The sequence below is a fragment of the Myxine glutinosa genome, chromosome 1 (assembly GCF_964187855.1).
Source record: "Myxine glutinosa chromosome 1, kmMyxGlut1.1, whole genome shotgun sequence".
Taxonomy (NCBI): domain Eukaryota; kingdom Metazoa; phylum Chordata; class Myxini; order Myxiniformes; family Myxinidae; genus Myxine; species Myxine glutinosa.
The window spans coordinates 401,374,513-401,395,310 of record NC_136261.1 but is presented as its reverse complement, the minus strand read 5'-3'; the positions used below and the strand labels follow the sequence as shown (position 1 = coordinate 401,395,310).

General features: G+C 50.0%; 1 protein-coding gene across 8 annotated transcripts in view; it reads right to left on the bottom strand.

Annotated features, from left to right (window-relative positions):
- Positions 1–20,798, bottom strand: part of LOC144889584 (E3 ubiquitin-protein ligase Midline-1-like) — an 86,653-nt gene that overhangs the window by 43,300 nt on the left and 22,555 nt on the right. For all 8 annotated transcript variants that reach the window (XR_013621895.1, XM_078770372.1, XM_078770376.1 and 5 more), the window contains exons 3-4: positions 16,151–16,246; positions 11,135–11,368 (exon numbers count right to left, since the gene is read on the bottom strand). Coding sequence is in view for 7 of the 8 variants with exons in the window: in XM_078770372.1 (XP_078626498.1) it covers positions 11,135–11,368; positions 16,151–16,246 (330 nt within the window). In the remaining variant the exon portion in view is untranslated. The remainder of the gene's footprint in view (positions 1–11,134; positions 11,369–16,150; positions 16,247–20,798) is intronic.

The window sequence follows — 20,798 nt, the reverse complement described above, 5'->3', positions numbered from 1 at the left end:
CACACTAATCTACCTGCGTCCCTACTACAGGTATCAGTCACTAACTAAACTTAACGTCACCTAATGTCAATCCTCGCTAGATCCCTACACACCATATCCTAACCCACCCGGGCTAGTTTTCACTGCCATACACCCCATAAGCTATTGCTCCTTTGCCCCCCCTTGGGCAGGGTGGCAGGGATGCCACTCTTACCCACCGGGCACATCGCTCCTCAATCCCCCAGTCCTCTGGCACTAATAAGCCCCCCTTATTCAGAGGTACTGGGTCCCGCCTCGGCATCTAAAGCCGAGGCAATCCACGGGGGCGCCTGCTCGCCGGTGTAAGGTCTTATCCGGTCGGCGTGGACGATCCGAGGGAGGGCTCGTGGCCCCATTTTGATCTTAATGACCACGTCACAGATTTGCGACAGGACGACTCCTGGGCCTTGCCAGGGGGAGGTGAGTTTTGGGCACCTTCCCTTCCGCCTCCGGGGATTAAAGAACCAAATCTTCATCCCCGGAGCGTATTGACTCCCCTGGCTCCGGTCGTCGTACCTGCGCTTCATCTTTTCCCCCGCCAGATGGAGTTGGCGGCGGGCGAAGGCATGGACTAGCTCCATGCCTTCCTCTAGGTGACGTGCGTACCCCTCCCTCGGCGGGTTAACCACTGTGTCTGGCACGGGACCGCATAGCAAGTCGGCGGGAGCCCGTAACTCCCGCCCATACATAAGCAACGCTGGACTGCATGCGGTGGCCCCGTGCTGGCTGGTTCGGTAGGCCATGAGCAAGTAAGGGAGATGTTCGTCCCAGTCATCCTGACGGGTGGCGGTGAACAGTGCCAGTTGTTGGATTAGAGTTCGATTGAATCTTTCCACCATCCCGTCAGATTGAGGTCTTAAAGGCGTTGTTCTGGTTTTCCGAATTGACAGGAGACTGCACACATCTTTTAGCAATTTGCTCTCAAAATTTCGTCCCTGGTCGGTGTGCAACTCCTGTGGAATCCCATGCCGGCACACAAATCCTTCCACGAAGGCCTGCGCTACCACCCCTGCTTCTTGGTTGGGGAGGGCGTAGGCCTCCGGCCACTTGGTGAAATAGTCCATTACCACGAGGATATACTTATTACCTTGGCGGGTGCGGGGCAGCGGTCCTAGAATATCCATAGCCACCCGCTCAAGGGGGGCCCCCACCTGATGTAATTGAAGGGGGGCCCTCATCCTCCGTGCTGGTCCCTTTTTGGCAGAACAGGCGTCGCATCTCCGACACCAGTCCTGTATGTCGCGCCCCATATTCACCCAATAGAACCTCCGGCGGACCCGAGATATTGTCTTTGTCCTGCCCAAATGGCCGCCGGAGCGGGTACCATGCACCTGTTGCAATATGACGTTCTTGAATTTGTCAGGGACTATCACCAGCCAGGAAGTTCGATCTGAGGGAACCTCCACCCACTTGCGATACAAGATGTTGCCTTTCAATTCCAGGGTCTGCCACTGAGCCCAATATGCCTTTGTTTGTGCCCCGAGGGGGGTGACCTCTTCCCCCTTTGGTCTTTGCCCCAGTTTGACCCAATTGAACACTGGCCCCAGGACAGGATCCTCCTGCTGGGCCGTGCTCCATGCCAAAGTTCCGAATTCCTCATCTGCAGTTAGTGGCAAAATTGGCCCTCTCACCCGGGTTGCCCGGACAACGAGGGTCGGGTCCGAATCACCCAATTGTTCCCTCTCCTCGTGTCTCGCACAAAATTTGCAGTTTTCTCCCAGACAAGGACGCCGAGAGAGTGCGTCCGCATTACCATGGGCCTTCCCGGCCCTATGGGCCACATCAAAATCGTACTGCTGCAACTTTTCCAACCACCTTGCAATTTGGCCCTCCGGTTCCTTGAACCGAAGGAGCCATTGCAAGGAGGAATGGTCAGTTCTAACCAAAAATTTCCGCCCGTACAAGTACGGGTGGAAATGGTTCATGGCAGCCAGCATAGCCAATAACTCTTTGCGAGTGACGCAATAATTTCTCTCGGGCCTACTTAAGGCCCGACTATAATAACCAATCACTCTCTCCACGCCCTCCTGTGTCTGAGACAAAACTGCGCCCAATCCTTCCTGGCTCGCATCCGTGTCCAGGGTAAATGTCCCGTCACTAGTGGGGTAAGCTAGAAGGGGTGCGGATGTTAAACACCCCTTCAATTTTTGGAAGGCCTCGTGGCACTCCCGTGTCCAATTGAATCGCGTCCCCTTCTCCGTAAGCCGGTGGAGGGGACGGGCCAACTCCGCAAATTTCGCCACAAAGCGCCGGTAGTAGGAGCAGAGTCCCAAAAATCCCCGCACCTCTTTGATGGTACGTGGTGCGGGCCACTCCTCTACCGCTTTAATTTTGTCTGGGTCCGTTTTTACCCCCTCGCGGCCAATCACGTGACCTAGATAGGCCACCTCTCTTGCAAACAAAGTGCACTTGCTCGGGTTCAGCTTCAACCCTGCCTGTCTGAGGCACCCGAACACCTGGTCCAAATTAGCTACTGCCTGGGGGAACGTTTGGGCATGTACCAGGACGTCATCCAGGTACACCAGGCATGACTGCCATGGCATGCCGCCTAGTACATGCTCCATCAATCTTTCAAAGGTGGCGGGGGCGTTACACAAACCAAACGGCATCACAGTAAACTGATACAGTCCCTTACCTGTGGAAAATGCCGTTTTCTCCTTCCCTGCCCTATCCATCTCCACCTGCCAATACCCACTCTTGAGGTCCAAAGTTGTGAACCAATTTGAGCCCGCAACGGCATCGAGGGTGTCATCAATCCTTGGCAGGGGATATGAGTCCTTGAGTGTCACGTTGTTTAGCTGGCGATAGTCCACGCAGAACCGCGTGGTCCCATCCTTCTTTTTGACCAGCACAACAGGTGACATCCAAGGACTTCCCGAGGGCTCGATCACACCTGCGTCGAGCATTTTTTCAACCTGCTCGTCAGCTTCCGCCCTCTTGCTCCAAGGGAGCCGTCGGGCGGCCTGACGAATAGGCCGGGCCTCACCGGTGTGGATCTGATGTTTCACCAGGCCCGTACGTCCAATATCCTCGGTGGACAGGGAGAAGAGGTCCAAATGGGACCCAACCAGTTTGTGTAAGGCCTCCCTCTGGGTACCTCCCAACTCTACACTGCTACGATTTACCATCTCGCAAATGGGATCGGGCCAATTCCTACTTGTTATTGAAGGCTCCCCCCGGGGTCGGCTCGGCTGGACGTTCTCGCCCCTCACTGTCGCGACTTCCTCAACGGGGGTGCAGCCAGCTACCCTCGTGCCCCTTACTATAGTGCGTGGTTCTGTACTCATATTTATTACTCGGACGGCCACTACCGGTCCGTCCGTTTTTACAAGGGTGCGGCCCACGATTAAACCCGGTATGGACTGCGCTGCCACCGGTTCGACCAGGCCGCAGGACTCCTGCCATGTTGGGCGAGCTGCCCACCGGGCCGGCACTATCGCCTCGGCCCTTGGGGGGATGGTCACGGCCTCGGAAGCCTCCAGCTCCGCTCTCTCGGCCGTGCTCACTCCCCCTAACGGCAGCTCTTCTACTCCCACCTGCAGGATCCCCCGGCACAAGTCGATTTTACAACCGCTGGCAGTCAACAGGTCCAACCCTATTAAACATGGGTCGCACACCTCCGCCACCCAAACATCTATCTCCCTCCTTACCGACCCTAACTTGAGGGTCACAGAACCACGCCCTATGATCGGGGCCGTTACCCCGGTAGCAAGCTGCAAACTATAATTTTGCAGGCGCTGGATCTTATCCCAGCCACCTGCGCTCGAATCAAGGACCACAGGGCTGATGATCGTGGCGCTAGCTCCTGTGTCCACTACGGCGTCTACCCCTACGCCGGCAATTTTGCATCTAATTGTCAGGCTACCGGTTCCAATTTGGCCACAATAAATGACCTGTCGCGTCAATGAGGGCTCTCCTCCATCCTCTACTGCCGAACACCGCCCTACGTGCCCGACACCTTCTAGTTTCCCGGGGTCTGGCGGGGGGGTGTCTGGGGTCGGCTAACCCGCTCCCCCCTGGGCGGAGTTGAGGACCTCAACTGCCGGGGATCATCCCGGCGCGCGTTTCGACAGTGCCGCGCCAGGTGACCCGGGCGGTTGCAGGTATAGCACCTCACCTGATAAGGTGCTTGCCTCCGGAATTCCAAATTCCCCCCCCTGTAGGTCCGAATTGGATTACCCGCTCGTGGTCCACCGCGGGCCACCTCCGGGGCCGCCTGCCATGGTCCAGGTCCTGCCAGGCGCTGGTCCACCAGCCTCCGGACCATGCCCGCCAGGTCAGGACCCACGTCGTGGGCGGGCCCCCTAAGGGGTCCGCCCTCCATCGGGGGTCCCACCTGGCGGACCGCCATTGCGAGACGCTCGCCCCCCCGGGCCAGGGGCCTCGCTGCTTCCCAACGGGCCGCAGCGTCAGCCGCCTGGCTCAGAGTCTGCGGGCGCCACATGGCGAGCTGTTGCCGGAGCTCAATGTCCGGGAGGGCCTGGATAAAATGGTCCAGCGCCAGGCTTTCCCGGGAATCCGCTGCCATGCTAGCATGTGCGATCCCCACTGCGCGGCGAATGTCGTGGGCAAGTTCCCCGATGGCTTCCTGGGGCTTGCGCTTTCGCAGCGCGAGCTGAGCTTTAACAAGCTCGCTCTGCTGTTCTATTCCAAATCGATTAATTAGGGCGTCGCGGAGGGCTGGCAGGGTGAGAGCACCCGCTGGTAATGCCGTCAGCACCTCCGCCGCCGCGCCGCGCAATGCGGCCACCAGGTGTACTCCACCTTCGTCCTCACCCCAACCGTTACCCTTACACACACAGTCGAACTGCGCCAGGTACGCGCGTAGATCACTCTTGCCGTCATACGGCGCGAGTGGGACCTTGTGGGACCACCTCGAATGCGAGTCGTTGCCCGCCGGCCGGACCCCGTGCGTCGCCCCTTGCGGGGTCAGCGCAGGGCCGAACCGGTCGGGCCCCCACAGTACATTACCCCCAAGGGGCTCTCGTGCCTCCCCGGTCCCTCCAACAACTACCCCTGTTGGTGTCGATGCATGGGTCACACCCCCGCAACCCGCTACCCATTCCATACCACCACAACCTTGCTCACCCACACCTCGCACCTCTCGTTCCATACCCTCCGGACCAGCCATACACCTCACTCGTGGCCTCTCACGAACATCCGGGTCTATCTCGACCCCCAAGCTTATTAAATCACCTGGCGCATCATACGCACGACCATATTGGTCACCACTTACACCGGGTTCTCTTTCTCTTCGCTTCTCCTCCATCACCTGCGAATCCCTCATCCGGTTAATGAGCACATCATCACGATCCGAACACAGACTTTGGACCAATTCTTTTACTTCCTCCTTTATCTCTTTCTTATCCTCTCTCCGTCGCTTCTTAATTTCGCTCACCCCTTCTTCCACTTCTTCTAATTTTTGCTTCATTTCCTTCATCTCTTCGTGCGCCCCTTTAAGTTCTTCCTCTAACTCCACTTTATTTTTTTATATGTGCTCCCGCACCTCCCGCTCTTTAACCTCCATCACCTCTACCACCTTGTCCATTTTCCTCGTCAGGTTCTCATGTACCGTCTGACACTCTTTTTTAATTACCCCTACGTCCTTTTTTATCTCCTTCTGTGTCGATTTTAAACCCTCTATTACCGCTGTGTTCTTCTTTACCTGGTCCCCCAACTCCTTTTGTCCCACTGTCAGTTGTTCTACTCCCAGCGTCAACTCCTCTATACCCCCTTGCAATTTTACAGTCCCCTTTCTCACCTCCTTCTCCATGCGCTCCTTACAGTGCCTCACCTCCTCGCGCACTCCTCCGACCTCCTCACTCACACCTCTTCTGATCTCTTCTCCCATCACTTGCATCTCCTGCCCAGATGCCACCCTCATCTGCTCCATTTCCTCCCTGTGAGCATCCAGTTTGGTTTCTACCCCCATTCTGACCCCCTCTATCTGCTGCCCCATTTGGTTAACTTCCCTTTCCGCTTGGTCCCTCATGTCCCTCAATTTGCCTTCCATGGTGTTTTCTAACCCCTCTAACCCTTTCTGCATCCCTTCCATTTGATTCTCTTGAGCGGCCATTCTGTTTTCTACCCCCGTTAACCCATGTTTCACTCCCTCTATCTGATTCTCTTGAGCGGCCATTCTGTTTTCTACCCCCATTAACCCATGTTTCACCCCTTCTATCCCATTGTCTAACCCCTCTAATTTCTTGTCTAATCCCTCACCGGTACCCCTCGCTTCGTCCCTCATTACCCCTATTTTGCCCTCCAATCGCTCACCCTGAGCATCCATCCGGTTCCCCATTACCCCCATTTGGTCCTCCAATCGCTCACCCTGAGCATCCATCCGGTTCCCCAACCGCTCACCCAATCGCTCAATTTGGCTCTCCATACTCATCTGTACAGCTGCCTGTAACTGCGCAATGAGGGCCTGCATGTCAATCGGCTGCATGTTAAAGCCCGTTGATACAGCGGCCTCGGCTACCACGCGCTCTTGCGAGGCGCCATTTTGCGCGCCCGCTACTTCGTGCGTGACGGCGCTATTTTGCGAACCTGCCGCCCTCACTGCTTCGCTCTCCTCTTGTCCCTCAATTTGGTCCTGGATCGACCCTACCTCACTCTCCTTTACGGGACCCCAGCTGTCTTGATCCGCCATAGCGCGACTTTCAAAATTCGGTTTTTTTTTTATTTTCGTAAAACAAATTCAAATTTCGCCGTTATAATTTCGCGCGGGAAACGCGCTCCGAATCGATTCTACTTGTTACAAATTTGGGCCTAATAAATTTAGTCCCGGGTTCGAATTCCACTCCTCGACACCAATTGTTACAGACGTGGCTTGGATGTTATTCACCGAGCGGTTTTGGGATGACCACGTCTGCACAAGATTATACTCGATATTATACCCGAACGTTGACTAGTCGCGCGATGCTAGGTCAATGAAGGAACAGACACATGGCTGGGTTTCAAATGACACGACTCCAAGGGTTCAGTTCTCAAGACCTCCGGAGGAGATTATATTCGTTACGGAAGGTCAGATTACAGGGACGAGAGGGACAGCAAAGGAAGATAGGCACTTAAACACAACCTTATATTAACCCCAACAGACGACAGGTAAACGGGACAAGGCTGACTCACACGGGGGTTGATGGCAGGAAAGCGGTTGTCGATGGCTCCAGGTGCACCTGGGCTCAGGGCAGGATCGACCCGGTCCGGTCCAGAGATGCGGAAGGTTGCACAGCGCTCGAGGTGGCGTCTTTTCGTCTCAAGCTGGGGGCGCATCTGACGTCACATCCGGCGCGGGGCCGCGTATATCCGGCGGGGAGTGACACGCCCTCGGCTCGTTAGCTCCGCCTCGTGGAATCGGCACGTTGCTTCTCATTGGGTGCGTGCGGGGGGGTTACCGGCTCCGCCCTTGACGAGGAGCTGACAAGGAGCCCCTTTGTGGTAACCCCGTGGAGCGCATGGTCTGGAGCGCGTTGTCTGGAGCGCATTGTCGATGGCGGCTAACCGAGCCGGTGGGAGGACGCACACTCCCCCCCGCGCAGCGCCGTGCCCCTCTGTTGTTGTAGACGGGGAAGAAGATGGGAGGAGGTATGGGAAAGGTCCTAAACTCACTACTGGTGCCATATAATCACATTCTGGTGCAACGAAGAGTCATAATTAATGGCAACGAGGCCTTAACTGACATAGACTAAGAATAACTAGCAAGATGTCCGAAAGTGGTCTACGTGTGGTGCGGTGGACCTGGGCACGACATTTAATGGGGGAAAAAGGGGAAGGTCGGCTCTACTGATTGTTGTTTACAGACAATGGGACTAGGGAATGGGGGATTGGGGATAGTTGGGGAGTATTGGGGAAAATAGGGGAATATTTACAAGCGGGTATGGAGGCCAAATTCCATATTCGCAACAATATCAAATGCACAGCACAGCTCACCTTGTCGAATAATTCCATAAACTACAAGTGCTGAAACAGGTCAACTCAGAACATGGTACAGATCCTTGCACATGAACCATTGGATGTGCTGTTATGGTTTATAAAATGGTCACCAAGGCAAGAGATACAACCATGGAACGAGCTTCAAGTATTGATACAAGTGGGACATCTCCAGGCACTACATCTCACAAAGTGACGTACACGGCAACAGGTTAACATAAGATAAACTTACCGCCATCTTGCCTATTGTACACCGCTGCTTTCCTATTCCATCTCCAGGCGCTGTATGACGTCATTTCCAGGCACCAAAGGGGGCCCTCGAAAAGTCACTCGACACACCTTTCTTTCTATGAAACGATTAATGCTGCCTCTCTCGTCTAAACCACACGTTGTGGGCTCTCTGTCTCTCTCATCTTGAAAAGGAATGGGGAAGGTAAAAGAACAAGGGAGAACAAACACGACGAATCAACACAAATAACAAAGATAAGGAGGGAAACAAAAACGAAGGTTGAGGGGGGGGGCTGGAGGGAAAAGGAGGAGAAGGGAAAAGGGAGAACAGAGAATACTAGAAAAGAGGAAGACGATAAACGAACAAAACACAGAAACACAAAAACGAACTACACACGCACGTACACTGCCGCCATGATGCCACACCCAACTCACAACATCCCAGCAGGGGGCGAGAGAGAGAGAGAGTGAGTATGTGTGATTTCTCTGGATTAAAATACATGTTCCAAGTATTTGACGAGCTTGTGATTTTGTCAAGGTCTGAAGAGAAGGAAGAGGCTTCTGCCTATCGGTTTGAAGGATGAGGGAGAGAATTGTGTCATCGGTAAATAGATAAAGAGGATGTTACAGAGAGTCAGTGAGATCATTGATGAAGATTAGGATTGGATGGAGCCAAGAACACTGCCTTGGGTACTCCAGTCTCGACAGGGAGAGGAGAAGAAAGGGTTCCATTGAGAGCCACACATTGGCTACCAAAATGGAGGAAGTCAGTAATTCAAGAGTGGAGTTGGCCATGGAGGCCATCGGCAGAGTTTGGAGAGCAAGGCGGGATGACAGACTGTATCGAAAGCTCGATATATGTCTGGAGAAATGGCCCTGATCTCGTGTCTGACATTGAAAGCCTCCTTACATTGTTGGGAGAGTAGAAGCAGCATGTACAATGTCGAGTGACATGGTATGAATCCTAATTGATGATCTGAGATGAGGTTATTGGAGCAAAGAAATTATTTTATGCCTCCTTTGATGGATTCCATAACCTTGCTGATGAATGGAAGTAGGCCAATCGGTCTGTAGTTAAAGCGATCCTTTTTTCATATTTTATATAATATATTGATGTTGGCTGACTTCCAAGCAGATAGAAGATGATCGAGGACAAATGGCAATGTGAAAATAGCAGAGAGCGGAAGTGCAAGAGCAGCAGAGCGGGTTTTTAGGACACGTGATCTGATGCCATCAGGTCTAGTTGCAGAATCAGTCTAGGATTGCCAGAACCCTCTACACATTCTCAAATGCAAAATACACAAAGTCCAGGAGCAGTTGGGTGTGACTAGGAAGGGTGTGTACAGATAAAATGGGTTAGGGACACAATATTTGGAAACAAACACAGAATAGAGGCATTCGGCCTTCTCATGAGCGGAGTCGGCTGTGGTGCCATTTGAAGAGAGGGTAGGGATGGAAGGGGCCGGAAGGGCCCATAATACACCGGAAACAAACTTAACGAAGCGCCACCAGGTTTTAGAGGAGGGAGACAAGTTTGAAAGTTCATTCTTGAGGTTGGACAGATGTTGTTTTCTGGCTCTTCTGAGAGTGGACACACACTTGTTACAGGCTTTGTGGAATGATCTGATTCGCCTTCCAGGAGGAGAATGGAAGTTGTTTCAAGGCAACTGCCCCACCACAAGATTTAGTGTACCATCGTTGGGATGGGTAATGGGTATGATAACTGAAGATGAGATGGGATTAATCTGTGCATAAAGGAGAGCAGGTTTCCGTGGAAGAATTCCCAGCCTGAATTAATATCAGGCATGGTAGATATAGGAGACCAGTCCAGATGATTGATGGCTGCTTACAGACCGTGCCAGTCGGCCTGAGTGAAATGCCAGACTCCTCGGCTCTGAGGCTGTTCTCCGAGAATGGCCAGAGATGTTGATTGTTGACCTTAACAAGCACATGATCAGATGAACCAATTGGGGCAGAGGGAGAGCAAGATACATTGGGGGATGGGTGGAGGGGTTGGGGGAGGGTGGGGAAGTTGGTCATAACTAAATCCAGAAGGGAGGACTTGCCACTCACAGAATTCCAGGTGGGAAGTTTACAGATCTAGTCAGTCCTATGGAGTCAAATAAGTCCTTTGCAGAAGTGCCATGGCTGTTGAGAGAGGTAACAACAATCAGCCATGGTGACAATTGAAATCACCACATATGGGAGAGAGAGTTGGGATGAGTGGTTAAAAGTTGGTGCATGTTGTCTGAGAGAGATGTAGATGTAGTCATCAAAGTTCGGAGGATGGTACAACACACAGACAAACAGGAGTTGTGAGCAGAGGGGAATAGAAGTCGCAGCCGGAGTTACTCTTGGGGTTTGGGAGGTTATTGATGCACAGTTTGACTCCTCCGCCAGGAGTCAATCAAGGTCACCTCCACTCATTTATTCCTCTCTTTTCCTGCCTGTGGAACTGCCTTACACACTCTCTTTAATCCAATTCTTTCCTCCAGGTCTTCAAGACAGCTGTTCAGCACCATCTCAAGTCATCCCCCATCCAAAGCCATGATCTTTTCTATGTCCATTAAACCTCACCACATCTCTCAAAATTTTGCTTATGTATCCATTTTGTGCACCCCTTGCGTTTTCCCTTAACCCTCATCGTTACTTGCGTCCCGTATTTGTCCGCTTCCGTCTACTTTCTCCCTCCGCCTTGGTATTGGTGTTTCCCCTTCCTCCTGCTGTTCCCTTTGTTATGTTGTGTTCTGATGTGTTCTGTGTCCTAGCTCTTCCATGAGAGATCTTGTATAAAAAAAGTTGTAAAGTACATCATACGTTAAATTCACTGTACAAAGCATTGTCCTCGACATTCACCTGCAAGAGGCTCTCAACGCATGAACGTACAGGATTAAACAGACTTGATACAGCTTTCTTGAACCATTTCAATTAAACATTACAACATTTGAAAACTCACCCCCAGAAAGGAAATGGCCTCCAGCTCCTGCAGTGATGTTTGCAGTGAGGATTCTACTTTACGGAGATACTCCATGTTTTGCTGCATCTTCTCGATCTGCTTCTCAAGCAGAAAAAGCCTCCTCTTTTGCATTTTGTCGACTCGCCTCTTCATCAGATCCACAGCTTCATCCACATATTGGCACAACGTCCGTCGCTTCGCCTCCAACCGGTCATTAGTCCCTTTGCCTACGTGCTGGGAGGAATTATTGTTTGATTTTAGTCAAAAATAAAGAATAAACTTTGAGGGAAAATGTAAAATAATTAACAAGGAGAGCAATGAGTTTTCGATGAAAGGGGTCAGGGGCGCCTTTAGATATCAATTCCTTGCGCGGGTTTAGAAGGACACAGTGAAATAGATGTGGACATTTATCTGTAAAGCTTCTTGGGATTCAGGATTCCAATAAAAAAAATTTATACTTTTACGAAGTTCAGACTAGTAGAGATGGATTTTAACTTGTTTACATTTTAAGGACAGCAATTAATGATCAAACGTAAAAAAAAAAAATCACAAGAGGTGAAAACTCATTACAAACTAGAAGGGCACTCGGTAGAGCGCATGCCTCCACCAGGCTGAACAGTTTACGTTTTCTATCCCACTGATAGGCCAGACCTGGATTCGGACCTGAACCAAGATTGAATCGGCTTCTTCTTGTCACCAAACCAACTCTTCCACCAAGTTTATTCATAACTCGTCCATAACTTTTTTTAATATCATGTTATATATCACTTTTCACAAGATCTTTCAATGGTGAAGAATCGCTTGAAAATTAAATAATTCTCGTATCCGAATCCATATTCAGATCTTCACCAACATCGAATCGATTAGTCCTCGTCACATACACAACCTGTCCACCACGTTTTGTCCAAATCCGTTTGCAACTTTTTGAGACATCCTGCTATGTATCGTTTTTGGCTCTATCTCCCAATGGTCCTATCTTCCTCAACAAGCCTACCCCGAGCCAGTCGTTTTACCGCCTGTGCCTTGACGTCACCAGGTATTGATAAAGTCTGTCAATAATATGTAAACGCTTTTGGCACACTCTAATGATTATTATATAAGGGGTAACAGGATGACGCTTTAACCAATGTAGAACACGCAACGTTTGAGAACCAGCGGAGATTCCAAGACTTGCATAACCCTGGGATACGTCATCCCTGCCAATGGCATCCAGAGCCAACTCCACACATGGCTTACTGACTTCCCCTACTCTCATAAGCAACGTGTGGCTCTCAACGGGATCCTTTCATCTCCTCTCCCTGTCAAGGCTGGAGTGCCGCACGGCAGTGTTGCATTGAGGAGCTGCTGACACAAATCACTCACAAATGCAGACCATTGCTAATCTTAATCATCGATCTTTCTGACTCCCTGGAACATCCCTCATATTTCCGATATGCAGGGAGCAGCCTCTTGAGATCGATTATGTGAAATGGGCTCTTCAGACCATGACAAATATTACAAGCTGGTAAAAAACTTGGAAGATGCCCTTCATTCCTGACAAATCTCACAATTTCACTCTCTCTCTGAAAGGACTATCTGGTGAATCCTCCGACCACCTTCCTCAACAATCTTCTTGAAGAAGTTCAGTCACTCAAACTTTTGTGCCTCACTATCAGCCATGATATTTCTTCGGCAAACCACATATCGAAATTGTCCTTGAAAGTCAGCCACCGACTGGGCCTCCTTCATCATGCAAAGTCTTTCCGTGGCACATCCGAACATTTAACTACTTTCCAGGCCTTTTTCCACAGCATAAAGTACTGCTATTCCCTTTGGAGTGGCACCCCTACCTCACACCTTGACGTCGTGGAAGTCAAGTGATCTCTCCTGCAATGAAACTGAGCCTCTGAACCTATAACTTTCCCATCGCAGACAGGTATGCAGTTTCTCTTTCTCCTACCATCTGCCCGTTTTGTGCTTTGCCCCACCAAGGATTCTGTCGGGTGCATGAGGCCTGCCAGTAATTCTCTTCTGGTGAGACTCCAAAAATTCAGACCAACTGCTCACCTCCACTCATTTGGTCCTCTTTTCCCCTACCCGTGGAACCAACCTCTTCAGTCAGTTCAATCCCATTCCTCCCTCGATGGCTTCAAAAGAGCTCCTCAACCATGATATTGTCCTGTGGCTGGCTCAGTTAACACCGAGAGTATGCCACGGATGGCTAATCGAGCTTAACGAGGCGTTTCCAATTCAATGGCGGATCATACACGAGCAGGGGGTTGGGGGAGAATGCCGCGGCTTACCTGTCGGTCCGACGATGTCTTTGCCTGCAAATTAATAAATCAACCAAAAACGTATGTGAAATGTACAAACAGGAATATTTATTAACAGACCCGATAACAAAGGGCGCAAGGGTAAAACTAAATCCTAAGTTGGGACGTCCCCACACCTTAGTTCAAATACAGAACAATGGAAGGATGAAGAAAATAAATCGTTGTGTTTGTGTTTGTGCGTCTTAGCTCGATCAGTCGTCAGGTCCATTCACGTCGTCCAGGCGCGGCTCCGGTGTCGGCCCAAACAGGCCTCGACGCACCCCCGTACACTAGGCCCCGACAAGGCCTCCCACGCGAATCGAGCGAGCGGGCGTGCAACCCACCTCCACAGCCGTGCAACGTCCTCCTCAGATTTGGCACGGCCCTCCGATGCACCCAACGTTCATGGCGAGAGAGTCGAAGATGAAGGGATCAAACGAGCAGGGCGAGGCAAGGGCAGAATAACAAGGCAAGAAGAAAGGTCGAGACAGAGGTCCAGGCAGGATGGATCCAGGAACAAGAAGGGCAAAATGTCAGCTTGCCAGTCGTTTTACCGCCCATGCCTTGACGTCACCTATTCTCTCGTCCAACCGCTGCGTCGCTCCTTGTGTCCTCCTTTGCGCCCTCCACACCAACTGGCCGAATGTTCGCGCCTTTGGTGATCGTCATTTGTCGGTGGCCAGTCAGAGTGGCACGTCCTTCATCGTCCTGCTCTCTAATCGGTGCTCGTGTTACGGGGTCCTTCTGTGCATGTCTCTCGGCCTGCCTGCGCGATGTTTGCTTGCCATGGTGTACTACTGCGCGGCCACTTCCTGCTTGTCTTTCCGTTCAGTCATTGTGGCGGCAGGGGATGAATTCATGTGTGCACTAATGGGGCTAACTAATGTGTGGGATGTATTGCCATAAGGGACATGGGAATGTTCACAGAGGTTTCACATACAATGGAGTTAGCATAATCCTTAGAACTATTTAACATGCCCCATTCCTCGTAATGGGGATGAAGATACACCTTAATCCGAACAAACCGGGCTAGACAGAACTTATTACAGGTGAGGTTTCCCCATCACGACAGATGAAGCACCTACCTATGCAGATCTACCTAAATCTATATATGCTTATCCAACCAACATAATATTTTCTACACCCATTAACTCTCCTCAAGCCTACCCCGACCCAATTACCTATTCATGCTGTTTTTATTCCGTTATGTGTTCTCACTCCTCCACAAGCTTTGATTGATTGTATACAATATATATATATATGTATATTGTTGCGGTTTTTGTAAATAAAGGCAACCCCCCTATAGTTAGTTGCACCACAACATGTAGCCTCGCTTAGTTCGTTATTTCTTATTAAATGTGAAGTATAGTCTCCTTCCCAGTGTTAGTATGCGTTGAGGCAGGTAGAGAAAGGGTAGGCCTCATTGAAGCCTGGAATGCCATATCATGGGCCTAGGACAAGTCTAGCAGGCCCGAGGGAGGAGCTGGAGTGCGTGGCTGGTAAGCAGCAAACAGCCAATGGGAGCTAAAGGGAGTGGCCAATAACGGCGGCCAATGGGAGCTAAAGGGAGTGGTCAATAACAGCGGCCAATGAGAGCTAAAAGGGAGTGACTAATAAGGGGCTGTCGCGACACCTGACCCCCGGCGGCCAGTGGAGGCCCGTGGAACATTCTAGTGGGGGCTCCGAGGGCTATAAAACCCGGCCCAGACCCCCAAACTCTCTCTCTGGATTCGCACTCTGAACGCGCTCTCTGCCCTGACGAACTCTGCCTGGACTCCCTGCATGTGCGCTTTGCCTCGCTGACTTCGGGATACGCTCCTCGGATTCCCGTTACGTGCACGACTGTGATCGACGTCCCTGCCGCGACCATCCTTGGGGGGGAATCGCCAAACGAGCCGTCCAGGTGAACTGCACCAAGCGGCCGGGCTTTGTGCGCGTTCCCCTCTTCCTCCCCTTCCCCGAACGAGTCTGAGGGCCTTTGTCCGGGAACGTAAGTAGGGCTGTTAAGGTTCTCCACTGTGTCCCTTTTTCTATGATTATTGTACATTTGTGAATAAATCCTGTGGTTTGTTTCCAACCTGGCCGTCTTCGTCCTTTCACCATTGGCCTAGCATTGCACGAGTTAAAACCGCTCGATCAGGTTCATAGTGCCAATGGCACGAGTTACGCAAAGCACAACGGCACGGGTGTCAAAGACCAGCGTGACTCGTGCGAGGTTCAGCCCCCGTTCTCACAGCTGCGTGTGTCGAAGGTACTCGGGTTGTGACCGTTAACCCTTCCACGCGTTAGCTGCGGGCTCGGCGGCTGGAATTGGCCAGCAATCCGTCCACCACGAGTATAGCGTGGGGGCGGCCTCGCGGACTCGAAGCTCGAGGGGGAGCAGGGCTTAACCCACCCCCACCCCCCCTCAGTACGTCGACGAGCTCGAGATCTGCAACAATATATATATATATATATATATATATATATATATATATATATATATATATATATATATATATATATGTATATATATATATATGCCTAACCCTCACCATAACCGCACTTATCAATGAGCATAGTTAAGCAACAACTACAAAGCACTTCAAGAAGAGGACTTTCACATCTCTATTATGTTGGAATGGAAAAAAATTAACCTTCCTGGTGCTGGAATAAAATGGTCCTGCGCTTAGATAGTAGGATGGCAAGTGTGGAAACGGGCAGGGGTGGCCTTTGTGCTTCTTACCTGTGTGTCAATCACTTCCTTCTGCAGCTGATGGAGTTGGGACTGAACGTGCTGCTTTGCATTTGATACTTGAGGACAGTTTGCACTCAAAATGCCCTGCACAGAATAAAGAAGGTAAAGTGCAGAAGAATTGTGCACCTTTATTGTGAAACAATAAGATAATGGGCATGCTACAATCACCTATAACACGCTACTCCAGCAGTCTCACAGATGGACGACTGCATAAGCTGCCATAATTAGAGCGATATGTAGGGTTATCAAAAATATACATAATAAGGACACTCCCAATATTGATGCTTTCATCTATCTATAATTCCATTAATCTCTGTGTGTATGTGTGTATGTGTGTTTGTTTGTATGTGTGTTTGTATGTGTGTATGTGTGTATGTTTGTCTGTGACCGCTGTTTCTCGACAACTACCGGTCCGATATACTTGAAACTTGCCAGGTATATTGCTGGGGACCCGAGGATGTGCCTTTTCAAGGTTTGAAATTAATCGGACAAGTACTTACCGAGCTATGGCGATTTAGCCGTTCGCCGTTCGCTTTGGCGTTGCGAATGGACCAAACCATTGCATGTAAATAGAGGGGGGGGGTTCTGTGGTCGTTGCGAATGGACCAAACCATTCATGTAAATAGAGGGGGGGGGGTTCTGTGGTCGTTACTGCCACGTGGTTTCAAAGTTTTTTTTTGTTGTTGTTGTTTGCACGCATGTTTTTTTGCACCCACGTACGGGCACGCCCTAGGATGTTTACACACACACACCCCTACACAAAATTTTTTTTTTTTTTTTTTTGGCAAGGAACGGGCACCCACGTACGGGCACGTCCTAGCTTATATATAGTACGGGCATGCCCTAGTATACTTAAATACCAGGAAAAGTACCCAGTGTTGCCGGGAAATTCCAGGTCACTCTCCCATCCCTTCCCCTCCTTTATCCCACTCCTTCCCCTGCCCTATCCCACTCCTGCCCCTCCCTCCTCCAACCTCACCCCTCCCTCCTCTAACTCCACCCCCTTCCTCCTCCCACCCAATCACCTGCCTCCGCGCACCAGACTCGCACCTCTTCCCCGCGACAGGCAGTGGTTCATGTGTTTACCTATACTGCACATATAAGGATCTGTCTCCTTCACATGTAGATATATGGATAGATGACTGCACCTGAGGTGCTGTTTTGTCATGGTCTACACCAATCATAATACAAACAATTATTTTGCACAAATGTATTTGTAATATACGTGATATTACATTTTATAAACAAATGAAGTTGGAGACTTAAGTTGGGAAAAAAAAACTACACTACAAATAAAATATTTTAAAAAACAATACACTGAGGACGTACACACGAGAGAGATAGGTGCATGCCAGAAGTTTGGTAGGATGTCACAAAAGTTTGAGGGAATAGTTCAGTGACATCGAGACTGCACAGATATATACAGATACTCGTACATACATGGTGAATCAAAAGTAGCGCCCGTGCCCGATTTCTGGGCCCGATTTCTGGGCCCGCGCCCGAATAATTATCCCCCGAATAAATGGTTAGATAAACATGTCATTCATTTATTTCTACCTTTTTGTACACTGTAATACAAATGGCAAACAAACAATCAACTAACAGAAATATATATATATATATCTATATATCTATATATCTATATATATATCTATATATCTATATATCTATATATACGAGGTGTGTTCAAAAAGTATGCGACCTTAATTTGTCGTGCGTAAACAAATGAGGCTAGGGAGGCGTTGATTGGTGCACGTATGTAGGCGATCCTAATGCGCAATTGCGGATGCATGAATTTTTTCCCACCTGCAGAAGCTGTCATTCGACGGCAGACCGCGGATGAGTGAGGAAGTGTAAGTGAGCGCCGTCGGATTTTCGTTTTTGACAAAATGACGGAAAAACTTGAACAACGCTACTGCATCAAATTTTGTGTAAAGCTTGGCGATTCCAAAGTGGAAACGATCTGCAAGATTCAACAGGCCTTCGGGGACGAAGCAATGAGCACCACACAGATAAAGGAGTGGTACAACCGCTTCAAAGATGGCCGCACATCAGTGGAGAGTGAAGCACGTTCGGGTAGGCCCTCAACATCCCGAAATGAGATCGTCATTGACCAATTGAGGACCCTGGTGATGCAGGATCGTCGAATCACGATCAGAGAACTTGCAGACGAGGTGGGCGTCAGCATTGGATCCGTTCATTCTATTATGAAGGAGGATTTGGGCTTCAGGAGAATCTCAGCGAAGTTCGTACCAAAGCTGCTAACGATTGAGCAGAAGCAACTCCGTTTGGAGATCGCACAGGACATGCTGGAGACTGTGAACAGCGATCCCAGCTTCCTCAACACAGTGATCACTGGCGATGAGTCCTGGGTTTATGGGTACGACCCAGAAACCAAGTTGCAGTCATCACAATGGAAGCATCCAACATCCCCGAGGCCAAAAAAAGCAAGGCAGGTCTGCAGCAATGTCAAAGTCATGCTGACCGTCTTCTTCGACTCCAGTGGCGTGGTTCATCACGAGTACGCACCACACGGCACCACCATCACCAAGGAGTATTACCAAGAGGTTCTGCGTCGCCTTCGTGACGCTGTGCGACGCAAACGGCCGGACCTGTGGGCAGAGGGCAATTGGCAGCTCCATCACGATAACGCACCGCCCATTCTTCACATTTGATACAGAGTTTCTTGGCCAAACACAACACACCTGTGCTTCGTCAGGCTCCCTACTCTCCCGACATGGCTCCGTGTGACTTCTGGCTTTTCTCCAAGCTGAAAATGCCCCTGAAAGGGACCAGATTTCAGTCCAGAGAAGACATCATGCGGAATGCGACGGACCAGCTGCGCGCCATCCCAAAAGATGTGTTCCAGCGCTGCTTCCGACAGTGGCAGAACCGTTGGGAGAAGTGTGTGGCAACCCAAGGGGACTACTTTGAAGGAGATTAGTATAAGTTTGTTGTATCTGGATACGAGTATTTTTTATGAACAAAGGTTGGATACTTTTTGAACACACCTCGTATATATATTGTTACGGTCCGCGGATTAGGATGTTATTTTTACCGAGCGGAGGTATAACCGCGGCCGAACTGTTCTTCCCCGATTCACCCGATTTACCCAAACGTTGGCCGTATCGCGCCACAGCTACTCAATCTGGAAAACTCTAAAGCGACCGAATGCAAAGAGGAAGAAGACGTACAGAAGAGTAACTGGGTTTATTATTATTTACACACATAAGCAAAAAGAAAGCAGTCACGTTTATTTACAGGGGACATGAGACGCAGGTGACAGTGCAAATTACTAGCTTATACTGACTTAGTTTACTACCCAGGACAGAACAAACAAAACAAACTCACGTAGGCAAAATGGGGAACTTGCAGGCAGGAATGGCTGGAAAGGATGAGCAGGTGGGATCACAGGGCACAGCAAGCGGGTCCACTCCGGGCGGGAAGCGGGGGGGGGGGGGGCGGCGACTCCTTGTATTCCGCTTTACAGCGCACACCGTCAGGGCTTCACGCGGCTGGTTGAAACGGGGCTGCACTCCTCTGCTGTATCTCTCGTGTAGCTTGCTTCGTAAAAGCTCCTCGGCTTTCTCTTGGACCCTTCCTTTTCGTGTACCTCTCCACGCAGCTCAGCTCAGCCTTTCTCTCACTTCTCTCCAGCCCATCTCTTTGGGGGACACCCCGCGGCGGGTTATATAGGCCCCGCCCCTCAACCTTTGCGAACCTCCCCCAAACGCTCTTCCTCCGCCCTCTCAAACCAAACCCCTCGTGCTCGGTTGGTTGTTCGGGGCTGGCTCACTCCTCCCCTCTATGACGAGGTGGAGACATGCCCTTCTTTCCCAACCCTGCCTCGTGGCCAATGGTGGTTGCAGAAAACCGCCCAAAATGCAGTTGGCCATTGAAATGAAATGAAAGGGGATCTACTCTTATTTCACTTGGTGCAATGGAGTATTTAAATTAATGGGAGACACAGCCTTACCCTAAGACACATAATAAGATATAAGCTACTGAACAAGGGTTTTATCGTGTCCTGCAATGTGGTGTTTATGGAATAACTACCGAGACGCCCTTTGACCTTCACACTAAGGAGGTATTTACAAGGAATCATTACATTTTACAGAGGGTGATATTTACAACAATTTACTATACAATACAACACAATAAAAAAAACACAATCCTCATATCCGCAACAATATATATATATATATGTATATATACACAAAGAATTAAGTTAAGCACCCCCCCCCGTTTTTTTACAACCTCGCACATTACAAGTTTGTTGTCGTCAAAACAGTGTAATATACCCATGATATTGCTATATTTTCTGGAGAAGTGATATTATGGTCACATAAAAACATAACAATCATGCCGTTTTCAATATTTTATTCTGAATAATTTAAGGTGAAATTTTTTGGGAATTTTAGGCATATTTTCACCTCAATTTAAGTATGGAGCTATAGGTCCATCACGGACAGTGTGGATGACGTTTATGTTTTCTAACGTACAGTCATTGTTCTGAGAAGACCTCTAGCGATCTTTGCGTCAATAACGTGTGTAGGACCCACGTGATCGGATCACTGACTCAACCAATCACTTTTTTTCACTTTGATCACTCAATTTCATCAATGGATAATTGCTA